Below are 12,913 nucleotides of genomic sequence, written 5' to 3'. Positions count from 1 at the left end.
ATTCCCCTCCTCTTCCCCTGCTTTGATGATGGTAGATATGTACAGCTCCCTAACAGAGAGAGCTACACCCCTGCCTTTTTTCCCCACTCTGTTTTGCCTATACAACCTGTACCCCTCAATGCCCACCACCCAGTCATGAGTAGAATCCCACCATGTTTCTGTTAAGCCAACCAGGTCATACTGGGTGCTAGCAAGTAGGAGTGTGAGCTCCTCCTGTTTATTCCCCATACTCCTGCGTGTGTGTAAAGACACGTTAGCCCCCCGACGGGTGCTCTTGGTGCCCCTTCGCCTTGATGTCTAGTGTGCCCCTTAGTACTTACCTGGTTTGGTCCAGTGCCTTGTTTGTGGCTTGCCAACCCTGGGTTCTCCTCGACCACTGGTTCCCTGTCCCCCATCGAACCTAGTTTAAAGCTCTGCAGAGGAGATCAGCCAACCTGTGGGAGAACAGACGCTTACTTCTGGGAGAGAGATGAAGATTGTCCCATCCCAGGAAGCGTCCTGCCTGGAAGTGCTGATCGTGGCTGTAGAATCCAAAGCCCTCCTGAAGACACCATCTCTGTAGCCGACTTCCTAAGCTTGGCCCCCAGCTCATGGAAGTCCTTCATGATGTGGTCACGACTACTCCCAGCCACATTGTTCGTGCCCACATGGACAAGGACCATGGGGTAGTAGTCGGAGGGCTGGATGAGATCAGGAATCCCTTCGCTGATGTCGCTGATCTTAGCTCCGGACATGCAGGAGACCTCTCTTGCCATAGGATCCAGTCGGCAGATCGGTCCCTCTGTGCCTCTCAGGAGCGAGTCACCCACCCCAAGACCCCGGCATTTCTTCTTGTGACTGGGCAGTGGTCCCCCAGTCTGTCCAGGGCTGGGGGTTGCAGGGACAACTTCCTCTGCGGCCTCCTCTGCTGCATCCTCCACCAAAGCTGCCAGGGCCTCATCCCTCTTCCCTAGTCTCAATGGGGAAGCTGACGCCTGCTCCTACTGCCTGGGTCCGGAGGTGACAGTCTGCCACTGCTTTGCTGCAGATCCCTCTCATGGGGTTTCTCCCGTAGGCATCTGGAGCTGTAAGGAATGGAAGTACCCATCAATCACAGCCTCACCCTCCCTGATCCCCCTCAGCCTGCTCACTGCCTCCTGGAGTTCCCTCACCTGCTCCTGCTCCTCTAGGGCCTGAAGGTGGGCACAAGAGGAACAGGTGAGAGGGCTCCCACTCCCCCCCCACTGCAGGGTCCCCGCCAGGCCGCCCCCACAGACAGGGGGGCAGGGCTCCGTTTGGGTGGCGACCTCCGAGGAGCTGCAGGTAGGCAGCACCACGGGCAGAGTCCCTAGCAGTAGCGCGCCTGCCAGGGACCTACTAAATGTTTCTACTAAATCTTTTGAAGCTGATTGAAGTCCAGCCCTCCTCTTCTAACAAACGCCAGCTATCAAAGTGTGGGCTCAGATAGCTTTGGGTCCTATCTCCCTAAGCCAGGCTTATTGGCGATGCGTAGAGGGTGCATGCGCACCCCCTGAGATCAGCTGTGCACCCCCTGGAAGCGCCTGGCTTGGCGATTGGCCACTGGGGGACCCCCCTTCCCCGTCAGTGATCTGGTGCCCCTCCAGACTTGGGAGACACCAGTCACCTATGGCCAGGCTTAAAATCAATTTAGGGACATTAAAACTAAATTTTAATAGGAAGGAAAGCATTCCTCTGGCTCCTTTGTTGAAGCAAGAGACCAGTTCCCAACAAAACCTCTGCTAGAAAGATGCTTGAGCCACAATTCTAGAGACTCCTCAGCTGAACTGGGAGTAGTGTTGGACCTTTGAAGGGAGCTAGTTTCAGAGCATCAGTACTGCATGTGTGTGCTAAGTAACTTCCATCTCAGCTGCTGTGGTGCCTCTGTCTTCGATGCTGTAACTTTGGCTGGCATCAGTGTCAAGTGCTTAGTTCTAGTCATATTGTTATTGCTAACTTCCTCAAGAGCAGCACTGGTCTTAAGGGTGCTCTCTTGTCTAACACCAGGGTACTCTATCCTGCTGAGTTTGAGAAATCTGAATCTCTCCTGTTGTCACTGACTCTCAGATCCCTGCTATTGATACTGAGGCCTACAGTAGTTATAGCACAGTACATTTCCATAGGTGCCTGTTCCATTTCCATAGGTACCCATTGTGGAATATTAATCTTGTCCTTTCAGATTTAATGGGACCTATATTTAAGGAATCTCTTTGTGGTATCCTATTCCCTAGTATATGTATCTATGAAAACCTCCTTTTTGTAGCAGTTTCACTAGCTGGGGAGATCCCAGCCCATTTTTACACTGACAGGGTATAATTCAACTCTGCCCGTCCCCTCCTTCCTTCTCAAATTCCCGAAAAACTAGTAATGAAATTTTATTTAAATAAGAATACACGCTGTCTTAGGTTCTTCACTTAACCTCAGTCTTCCAAAATAGAGGCTAGGCTATGTAAATTAAATGTCCACAGTGTTATCCTTCTAGCTACAAGGAGATGAACCTTTTGCAGCTTCCCCAAGGTTGGCTTTGCTGTTTGCTGAAAGAATAAAGGGTCAACTGTATAGGAACAAGTACTCGAGGAAAGCAGAGTTACGTACCAGTTTGGTAACTGAAATCCAAGATTCTTTGTCCATGTATGACTGTGTTTCTTCTTCCACGCGATTCTGGAGTTGTATAACAGCTGGATCTGAAGGGGAAAAGAAACGGGGGTTGTTCTACCTGTTATGCCCGCACTGCAGGAGATGAGGCTATCCAAGGCGCCTGCGTGGCCTCAGTGGACGCTTCTGTGCAAAAGACTGGTCTTAACAGCCTTCTGTGGATGGTAGGGGCAAAATAGAGCCCCTGGGAGCTGCCATGGATTTTGTTCTGAAGCGTCTTAGTTCTGTGCTCACCAGGGCAGGATGGGTTTGTTGTTGATCGTGCAGCTCGGAGATGAAACTCATTGAAACAGTGACAAATAAATATTCTTTGACTTATTAGGAGAGTAAAGTGTGTCTGGCTCTTACCATTTCAGAAACAGAGGAGATTGGTGATGAGGAAGTCTTCTCATGGCTGAAGTGTGCGAAGGGACAGTCTCATGAACCAGAAAATCTTATGCCAACCCAAATCATTCCTGGAACAGGTAATATTTGAAACTAGAAGGAAACTCTATATAACTTCTCCTGTTTCAAGAGGCAGGAGAGAAGGAAGTGTGATAGTTAAGTTTTCTAGCTGTTGTCTTGTTTAGTGGAGACAGGGAGGAGGGTGCCTGGATGAAGAAGGTGTTCTGCTGAAGGAAGCTTGGGAATTGAGGTGAAAATAGTTCGTGTGAGACTAAGCTGTTACCAAAGGGGGATAACATGCATCCAAAGCATGTGGCTCTTGTTTTGGCTCAGTCATCTTTTTTTCAAAGATGCTACCAGTAACCAGATACAGCGAATAGTAGGAAGAATCCTACCTGAAGGGCAGGGAAATGTTCAATGGTAGGATCTCCCTGACAGGACCAGCTTTCAGGACCAACGTGAGCACTGTTGCACAGTACACTAGAGTGTATGCAAGCATCTTGTTTTGAGGCTTTCATCAACCCTTAAGACTTTCACTGTGAGATGGCAGTAATTGGGGTCAGTGTCTCTTCCAGATTTGTACACAGCTCCATCACCAAAACATTTAACTTTCCTTACAGCCCTTTATAATATTGGAGATATGGTGCATGCAGCACGAGGCAAATGGGGAATTAAAGCAAACTGCCCCTGTATTAACCGACAGAACAAATCCGTACTGAGACCAGCTGTCACCAATGGGATGTCACAGGTACGTAAGCAGTGAGTCTGTGAGTAGAAATACTGTACTTGACCCTGAGTGTTGGAGAAGAGTTTTAAAAGTCAAAGGGTGGCATTAGACCGTCTAATCTAACCTCCTGTGTATTGCAAGTCTTACTACTTCAGCAGCTACTAACTGTTAGGCTTGTTATGGTATATTTGATTTTGCTGTTTTCAATAAACTTAATAGAGATTCAAAGATGATCAGGGGAGCTTCAACTATCCATATATAACCCCGTAAAGTGAGATAAGTGGCCAGAATGTGAGAATCTGGTTCTTGACGTGCAGTATTTTAACCGTTGATTGATTTTGTTGCGTTTGTCCTTAGAAATAGCTAGTTGTAAAGCTGATATGTCAGGCTAAGTAACAGAAACACGGTAATCAAGAATGCTACTGACCACATTATAGTTAGTCAGTGTCCTAGCAGAAGTTAAGGAGTCAAATATTAACACAAGTGAAGATTTCAGTAAAATAGAATGAGTCAGAAAAGATGCTGAAGTTGAAAGATGAAAGAAAAAGTGTGGTGGCTTGGATGCTACTCTCAAAAACCAGCAAGGAAATCTCATCAATAATACTTGTGACCAAAAACTCTGATTAGAAATCCAGGACTATATCAATATGATCAAATGGGTTGAGGGTCCACTAGAGTCGAAAAGATATTCTTCTTCAAAATGGGATCCTAATAAAGCCATAGTATAAATTAGAAGCATGTAGGAAGGACATTAGAAGGGCTGAAATCGCACCTTTAGCTAATGACTTTTCAAACTCCAAATAAACAGCAAGAGTTTCTTTAAGTGCATCAGAAGCAGGAAACTCACGAAAAAAAAAATTGGGACTGCTGGGTCTCAAAGGGCTAAGGATAAGGACAGCACTGAGCACCGAAATGTATCAGTCTTGACCACAGAGGGTCTCTGCATCGGTCTTCACAGGGGGTGGTGGAGATCCCTGTTCTTCTTTTCTGGCAATGGGGAAGAAGTACTATTGGTGACCTGAATGTCAAAAGAGAGGCTGGACCGAATTGAGAACTGAAAATACAGGAAGTCACCCAACCCGAACAGTGTAAATCCCACAGTGCTGAAGGAGCTGAAATACAAATTTAGTGAGCTGCTTGCAAAAATATGCAAGCTCTCATTTAAAACCAGCCTCTATGCTGAGAAAATTAGAAAGTAGCCAAATATTCTTCTACTTGTATTTGAAAACAGTTATCGCTGTTCAACAAACTGATTGTAATGAAGATTAAAAACTGAATATAATAACCTAGGTAGACCATAGTGCAAAGGAAAACGGTGCCTTACTAATCTGTTAAAAGTCTTGATGTTGTCAGCATAGTGCTAAATGAGAACTTGTTGATGTAACTTTTGAGTCTTTCAGAAGACCTTTGAAAAGCCTTTTTCCAAGACGCTACCAAGGAAAATAGTTTCATAGTTGGTCGGGTCAGAAGGGACCCGAGCAGATCATCAAGTCCGACCCCCTGCCATGGGCAGGAAAGGATGCTGGGGTCAAACGACCCCAGCAAGGTGACTATCTAGCCTTGTTTTGAAGCCCCCCTGGGTAGGAGCCAGCACCACTTCCCTTGGAAGTTGATTCCAGATCCTAGCCGCCCTGACTGTGAAGTAGTGCTTATAATCATAAGCAAGAAACAAAATATTGTTATGGGACAAATAAAGAAGAATTAATAGTTGGCGTTCATCGTGCAAAAGATGAACAGCAAGGTTCCATAGTAGTTCCTGTGTCATTTTATTCGTGTGTTGATGATGTGGAAATGACAGATCGTATAAAGAGACACCAAGTTTTGGAGATAAGACTAGGCTGTTTCAGTAAGTCGAGACCAGAGGAGGTCTGAGTTGGGCAGATTGGTGTAACGTGATGGGAAAGGATGCCTGGCTTCTGAAAACTGCAAGGAAATAAACAGGACTTGATCACAGACTTGACCTTGCAAGATTAACTTAAAAAGATACCATAACATTACCATAACTAAGACATTTCCACAGTATACAACAGCAAGCAGAATAGGAAACTGGATTCTCAGTGCATAAAGAATAGGGTGGAGAATAATACAGAAAATATTTTGCTGTCTTATTGAGTGGAATATGGGATACTTCCAACAATACAGGTCACCTTATCTCATAAAGATATTGCTGAATTAGGGGTAGATCTCAAAAGAAGGATGAATGATTTGTGCCTGGTTAAAACTCCTGTATTAAGGGAGATTGAAAAGATGAGGACTGTTCAGTTTAGAAAGGAGGTGAAGAGTGCACACATAGTACAAATAAATAGAATGGTGCCTGGTCTACAGTGACTGTTCTCTCTACCTCATCACACAAGAACAAGGAGACTTTGAATCAATTCAGTAATGACTAAGTTGAAGCCTGATAAAGGACATTTTTTACATACATGATTTACTGTGGTATCCTTGGCTTTGAGATCACTGCATAGCAATAACTCGGCAAGGCACGTTGTACATCAGTATGAATAACGAAATTATGCTGTCGATGTTTCTTAGGGTGTGGACATATGATCACTTGGAGCCCTTTCAAAAGGGGAATGTTTCAAAAGGGCAGCTGCTGATGCATTCTCAATGTTATGACTGAGCAAGCTGAGAATGATTCAGATGCAGCAGCCCCACTCCAAGTTTAGCACTCCCTCCTCCTGGGTGAAAGTTGGAGTAGATTTCTTGCGTTTCTGGCCTTCCTCTGGCTTCACATTCTACCTTGATGACACTAGACTGTATTGCCTTGTTCTGCTGTTATCAGCTGCTTAAATGTTCATTTGTTCCAGTTTAGGGGGAGCAGTTTGGTTTTTTAAAGTCAGCATCTAAATGTGCATGTTTTCTTTAGCTTCCCAGTGTAAATCCTACTGTGTCTGCCTCTGGAAATGAGAGCACCTTCTCCAATGCAGCAACAGGGACAGGACAGCTAGAGATGGATACTGGTCCTAAACCTGAGGCTACAGATGGTAGAACTGAGGAGTCTGCAAAATCAGACACGCCACCAACCAGTAACACAAGCGAAACAAAGACTAACAGGGCATTGTGTCCAGAAACGACCCCCTCATCTGCCTTGCACTGGCTTGCTGATTTAGCAACCCAGAAAGCAAAAGAAGAAACAAAAGGTAAGTAAAAGATCTATCCCATAGCCTTTTGTAGAAAAGGGTTGCAGTATTACCTTGGTGAGAGTCCCATCTTGTTAGATGGAAAAGGGCATGGTCGTTCCTCTTCACTTCCCTCTTTGGATCCATTTTCTTTACTAGGTTTAAAGGATGTGGAAAGTATCTCGAAATAACTTGTGTGGAGGTGACAAAAGGGAGAGCATATAATTCCTAATCACATTTATCCCATTTTAGTCTGCTGTTAGCTGTATCTTTTCTGGAAGGCTTTGTCACACTGGTACATGATGTCAGGTCTAATTTAACATTTATTTCTGGTATCAGTTAAGTAGCTTATGGAAACTGCTAAAATTGATGTTAGCGTCCTGCATGGAAAATAGAGAGTGGAATTTCTAGTCACTTAAATGTTCAAGGCAGGTTTTAGAAGAAAAAAACTCGGAATATACAACATCATTTCAGAAATATTTGTTTTTCAGGACACATCTGCCATAAAGATGGTTCAAGGTGGCCCCCATAAAGACTGTGCTTAGGTAGAGTGAAGGAGTTGTAGCATGCAACTTTTTTCATCACGATGAGTGATAGAAAGATGTTGTTAACTTTTCCCAAACAGTCTTGTTCCTTCTTGTTGCTTACTAGTTCTAAAGGTCACATTCCCAGTAGTATTCTCGACTGTGTGTAAAATCTGCAGGCAGTAATCTTTACAGCTTTCGTGGTGAAGGATTCAGAACTAACTTGGAAGGTGAGTGGGTCAGGTGGGGAATTTGTTTCAAATAAGGTTGCAGTTCCTTGTAAATCAAACGTGTTTAAGTCAAAATTATCTTTTGTACTTCTCAAGGCCTTATCCCACAATGATAACAGCCTCTTGGTAACACCTCCCTGCAGTGTACAATACCGTGTATAAGAGTGTTTCATCCCGTATTCATAGATGCTAGGGTCGGAAAGGACCTCAACAGAGTGTAATGCTATTCTTGAGTTGTAACATTCAGGTAAACTGCTGTAGCTTGCTGCAGGATAGTAGCTGTGTTATTTTGAACTCTTGTCTCAGACCTTTCCTTGTTGTGGTGCTCCATCTCACCCAGTTCTAATTCTTGCTTACAGAAGCAGGATCGCTGAGGTCGGTGCTCAGCAAAGAATCCCACTCGCCCTTCGGATTGGATTCCTTCAATGCCAGTGCAAAGGTTTCCCCTTTAACTCCAAAGCTGTTTAACAGCCTCCTGTTGGGCCCAGTTGCATCTAGCAACAAAACCGAAGGTTCGAGTCTCAGAGACTTGCTACACTCTGGACCAGGAAAACTGCCTCAGGTCCCATTAGATGCAGGAATCCCATTTCCTCCAGTTTTCTCTGCAGCTTCGATGGTAAGTAGCATTGTCTTCCTGCAAATAGGTAATGCTCTGAGGTAAAATTCTCAGTAATTTAACAGTTCTCTTTGCATTCAAACAGCATTCGTTTTGGGCACTTGGTATAAACAAAGACATTCATTTGATGGTGAAAAAAGCCATAAAATAATTTGACACAATTGTTATTTATGGGGCTTAGTCCTTTGTTGTCATGAACAAATTCTCCTCTTGGAGGGAAGTGGCCATTAGTTAGACATAATATTAACTCTGACTCTTAAATTCCTTTTTGGTAAGCTGTGCTGCCATGAAAGCTCAATCTAGAAGCAGTCTGATTTTTTGGGAAGTCCTGCTTAAGATTAGCCTGAAAGCTGTTGCTGGTTAAGGGGACCCAGCTGTAGAACAGATTTCCAGAGATTGGGTGAATGTGAAGTAAGGCTGTCCTTAAAGAAAGAAATGCTGCAAAATTCTCCTTTGAAGATACCCATCATAAGAATGATGCAACAACCACACGTGACCTGCTTTAAAAAAAAAAAAAAGGAAGTAAAAAGAGGAACCCCAAGAATTCTTACCTTAGAAAACCCTAAGGGCTTGCCCACGCTTGAAGTTGATTCTAGTTTAAGGTAGGGTGTGAATTTAAAAGACAGTGGCTATTACTGAGTACTTCCAAACTGAAAACTCTTATTCTGGAACAAGAATTCCTTGTTGAAATATAACTTAAGCCTCTTTAAGAAGTGGGCAAGCACTACCAGTATGAGCAATCTGTAACAAAAAGCCCTTCCCTAAATAGGATCTTTACCTTCAGAAGTGCCGCGGTCCCTTGACTCCACCAGGGACTTGGCTCTCACTGCGAGCTTTTTGTTCTGTGTTTTAATTCTGGAAGGTGTTCGGATTCTGGTAAGGGATGGTGTTAGACTGGTATGATACACAGTGCGATCTAGTAAGAGCAGCAGAAGCACCTTACTGAGTCAGACCAGTGGTCCATCTAGCCCAGTATCCTGTCTCCGACAGTGGCAGAAGTAGATGCTTTGGAAGGGGAGCATTGAACCAGGCGTACCTGGTGTGAGCACAGTCCCCCTGTTCATTACCCTCCTGGCATCTGTCATTATTGGTTTAGAGTAACACTGCCTTGCTCTAATGTTTAGAGCAAGACATTTGAACTCTGTGAGCCAGGGCAGGTGGGGTCTTAATAGTTCAGCTTGTTGGCAAGAGGATTGGAACATACTACAAAGGGAAGCTTTGTTGTCACAGGAAAGTGAAACCAGTAGTTGTGACTCAGCTTTTAAGAGCTTCTGAAAATGTCATGGCCCTGAGAACATATATCCACAAGCTAAGATGTAGATAACTGTGAAATGCCTTAAGGCAAAAGGAATTTCTTCTGTGGCTACAGAAGGAAAGTCTTCACACTTCTATTCCCTACCATTGTAACTGCATACCCTTCCTAGCAACGTGGCACAGTAAACCACAGGTTTATCCTTTTTCTCCTTTCTCAGAACCATGTCAGTTATTGTTGCTACTCCTTATCAAGAGCAGCGACAAATTCATCAACAAAGATCCCTTGCTGCTTTTCTGATCTCAAATATTAGGGTCAGAACTTTGTAAAAGTCTGAATTACTAGCATTTGAAGAGGAGACACGCGTAAGGTTGTGAAGTTATCTGTATTGGGATTTCCTTTATTAAAATGTACAACTTCTGCACCATTTCAGTTTCACTGAAATCATTTGACCTCCAGAATTTTCAAGTGAATCAAACAGTATGCCCAAATGACTTGCAGTGGAGCAGATAGCATCGTAGCAACTGGGCCGCTGTCTTCTGTCTTAACTTGAGCACCATCAGTTTCTTAGCCACAAGCTCTCATTATACCTTTATTCCTGCTAGAAAGTACCATTTCTTACCAGAAACAGTTTTATTATTGAGGCACTTGTAGGTCACGATCAAAACTAGCTCTTAATCTTCTGTTGTTTAAACTAATGCTCGAGTATAAATCTCTCACTGTAAGGCATGTTTTTCAAGGCCTCGAACACTTGTAGCTCTCCTCTTGAATCTCTTCCAAATTTTCAGTGTCCTTTCTGAGCTGTAGACAGCAGAACTGGGCACAGTATTAAGTAACAGTCTCTATTATGCTGCATACAGAGGTAATGCTGCCTTCCTATTCCTGTGCGAGCTACTCCTGCTTATATATTCAGGGATTGCTGTCTCCCTTTTAACAGAAACCAGAACAACAAAAGCAAGCGATCTTAACTGGTCTGTTTCTGTTTAGTGCATAAAACGCATTTAAGGGAAACAGGAAAAAATGAACATTTCATAACTTGATAGGAATAAAACTGATGGTGGTAGGAGGGAACAGCTTCTGATATTGTGACGTCAGTATTAATTTTTGTAGGCTTAGCAGTTAATCTTGTTAGAATGCAGCAAGTTTTCCAAGCCTTCATTCTGCAGAGCACTGGCGGCAGCAGCAGCAGACATGCTGTTGTCGGTACCCCCTCCCAACCGTGTACTGACTTGCGTACAAGGTCTTGTGATAACACAGTTACCACGGTTGAAATACAAGAGGGTGTTAGGGCAGACGCATATTGCCCTTATGTAAACGTCTGTGAAAACTGAACTTGGCCTGTATATTTGTGTCTTTAGGGGGCCAAAGGTAAAGCCAGTCTGCCCAACTTCCTAGATCATATCATTGCTTCTGTGGTGGAAAATAAGAAGACATCTGATGCTGCAAAGCGAACAAGTAACTTGGCTGACACTCAAAAAGAGGTGAAGGAAATGGTAATGGGACTGAATGTTCTGGATCCACACACGTCTCATTCCTGGCTCTGTGATGGAAGGCTCCTATGCCTTCATGATCCCAGCAACAAAAACAACTGGAAGATCTTCAGGGAGTGTTGGAAACAGGGCCAGGTAAGTGAAAATGAATAGCCAGGTTGTAACACTGGAGCGGGTATTTTGGAGAGTGGAAAAAAAGCTTCCTCTATTCCTGCTCTGAATAGTCGATGACAACGTACAGTTCTGTGTAAAGAATAAAGGAAGGGATAAAATAAAGCTAATTTTGTGGCATTCCTATTTGCTGTATTTTAGACTTCCTTTCATCTAGGAGTGGATATAGTCTATCTAGAAGTACAGCCAGATATAGTTACATATGCCTACTGGATCTTGGGGGGAGAGGGGGGTGTATATGGTGCTATATGGTACTAGACTTTCTTGTAAGGACACCTGAAAATGGCTTGGAACTGAATTTTGATTTTCTGACTTTGCTAATTTGCTCGATGTAATGGGGATGTACTTTTATGTGAAAAGGAGCTGGTATCTGATGCCTTCCTTCTCTGGTGATGGCCAAGAAAATCCAGCTCCTGAGAAGGAGAGAGATGTAGTTAAATTAGTAGGAAATTTGGCTAATAATGTAATGAGCCACCTGCCTTTCTTTTCTGTAGCCTGTGCTAGTTTCTGGAGTCCATAAGAAGTTGAAGTCAGAGCTCTGGAAACCAGAGGCCTTCAGTCTGGAGTTTGGAGACCAGGATGTTGATCTGGTGAACTGCAGAAACTGTGCCATAATTTCAGATGTGAAAGTGCGTGACTTCTGGGATGGCTTTGAAATAATTTCTAGTAAGTGCAGACTCGTGGTAGAACAGCACATCTCATTCTTCTTCTAATCCCTGTCACAGATACCACAGGTTACATGTTCCAGTAGCTCTCCCTCGAGGTGTAAAGCCACAGCTGCTCCTTGCAAGGCTCACTAGAGAGTGACTTCTGGGTGGAGAAATTGTGAAGAATGAAGTTAGGCCAAAAGTAGCTTAGTACAGTCAGACTACTTTGGAGCAGAGAACTCTTATTACAACAGTATTAAAAATAAATAAGTAGAAGGTCTGTACTGCAAGAGATTGGTAGTCTGATCTTTTCTCTCTCCCCCTCTTGTTGCATTCGTGGTAAAGTTGAAGTTGGTTCTACATTTTGCTGTGATTGCAAGTCCTGCCACCTCCATGTTTTTATCCCCTGGTGACAACCTCCCAGAACCATGGTCATGCTGCAAAGAAAGCCCTATTTGTAAGGATCAGTCTTGAGCAGGGGTGGGCAAAGTCCGGCCCTCCATATCCCGTCACCTCTGCAGTGGCAGCTCCTTCTGGCAGCTACTACCAGGCCGAGCCCTGCTTCCCAGACACCTTTGCCTGTCTGCCCCATACCCACTGCCAGGCACACAGGCAGGACATGTGGCCAGGTGGCTGGGATGGGACTGCAGCCAGGACCAAGATGGGCAGGCGGGGCTAGGGAGACCCCGGGATCTGGTGGGGGCTGGGCCCTGGGCAGAGCTGCGATCCACTGCCTGGTAACGAGTGCAGGTTTCATGTGCAGGGAGCAGATTGCAGCTCTGCTGCTGTCCCATGCTGTCCCCACCTCGAGTTCCTGGCCCCGGAGCAGCTCCCTGCCCAGCCGTGCACCCTGACTGCATGGCTCCCAGCTGGTCTCCATGGCCTGTTGCGCAGGCAGGGGCTGTTTGGAAATGGAGTCTGGCTGCTGGCCGGATCCGCCGTTTTGCCGCCCTGGTCTTGAGGCTGACCACTTCAGCGTTCCGGAGGGATGGGGTGGGTCATGGACTCTTGTTCTAACAAGACGCTTTCTGAGGTCTTGGGCCAGGGTCCTGGAAGACTTTGAAGATGGGTAAATTAGATTCAGCAAGCAGCTGAATGATG

At 44.8% G+C, this 12,913-nt stretch overlaps 1 protein-coding gene across 1 annotated transcript in view; it reads left to right on the top strand.

Moving 5' to 3' along the window:
* Positions 1-12,913, top strand: part of KDM3B (lysine demethylase 3B) — a 74,421-nt gene that overhangs the window by 49,271 nt on the left and 12,237 nt on the right. Inside the window, 6 exon segments of the mRNA XM_006035604.2 lie at positions 3,009-3,116; positions 3,657-3,784; positions 6,630-6,903; positions 7,996-8,252; positions 10,863-11,129; positions 11,660-11,831. Of these exon segments, the coding sequence (XP_006035666.2) occupies positions 3,009-3,116; positions 3,657-3,784; positions 6,630-6,903; positions 7,996-8,252; positions 10,863-11,129; positions 11,660-11,831 (1,206 nt within the window).

This window comes from Alligator sinensis, unplaced genomic scaffold (assembly GCF_000455745.1).
Source record: "Alligator sinensis unplaced genomic scaffold, ASM45574v1 scaffold1170_1, whole genome shotgun sequence".
NCBI classification, from domain to species: domain Eukaryota; kingdom Metazoa; phylum Chordata; order Crocodylia; family Alligatoridae; genus Alligator; species Alligator sinensis.
Note: the sequence above shows the minus strand (reverse complement) of the source record. Positions and strands in the feature narration are given on the sequence as shown.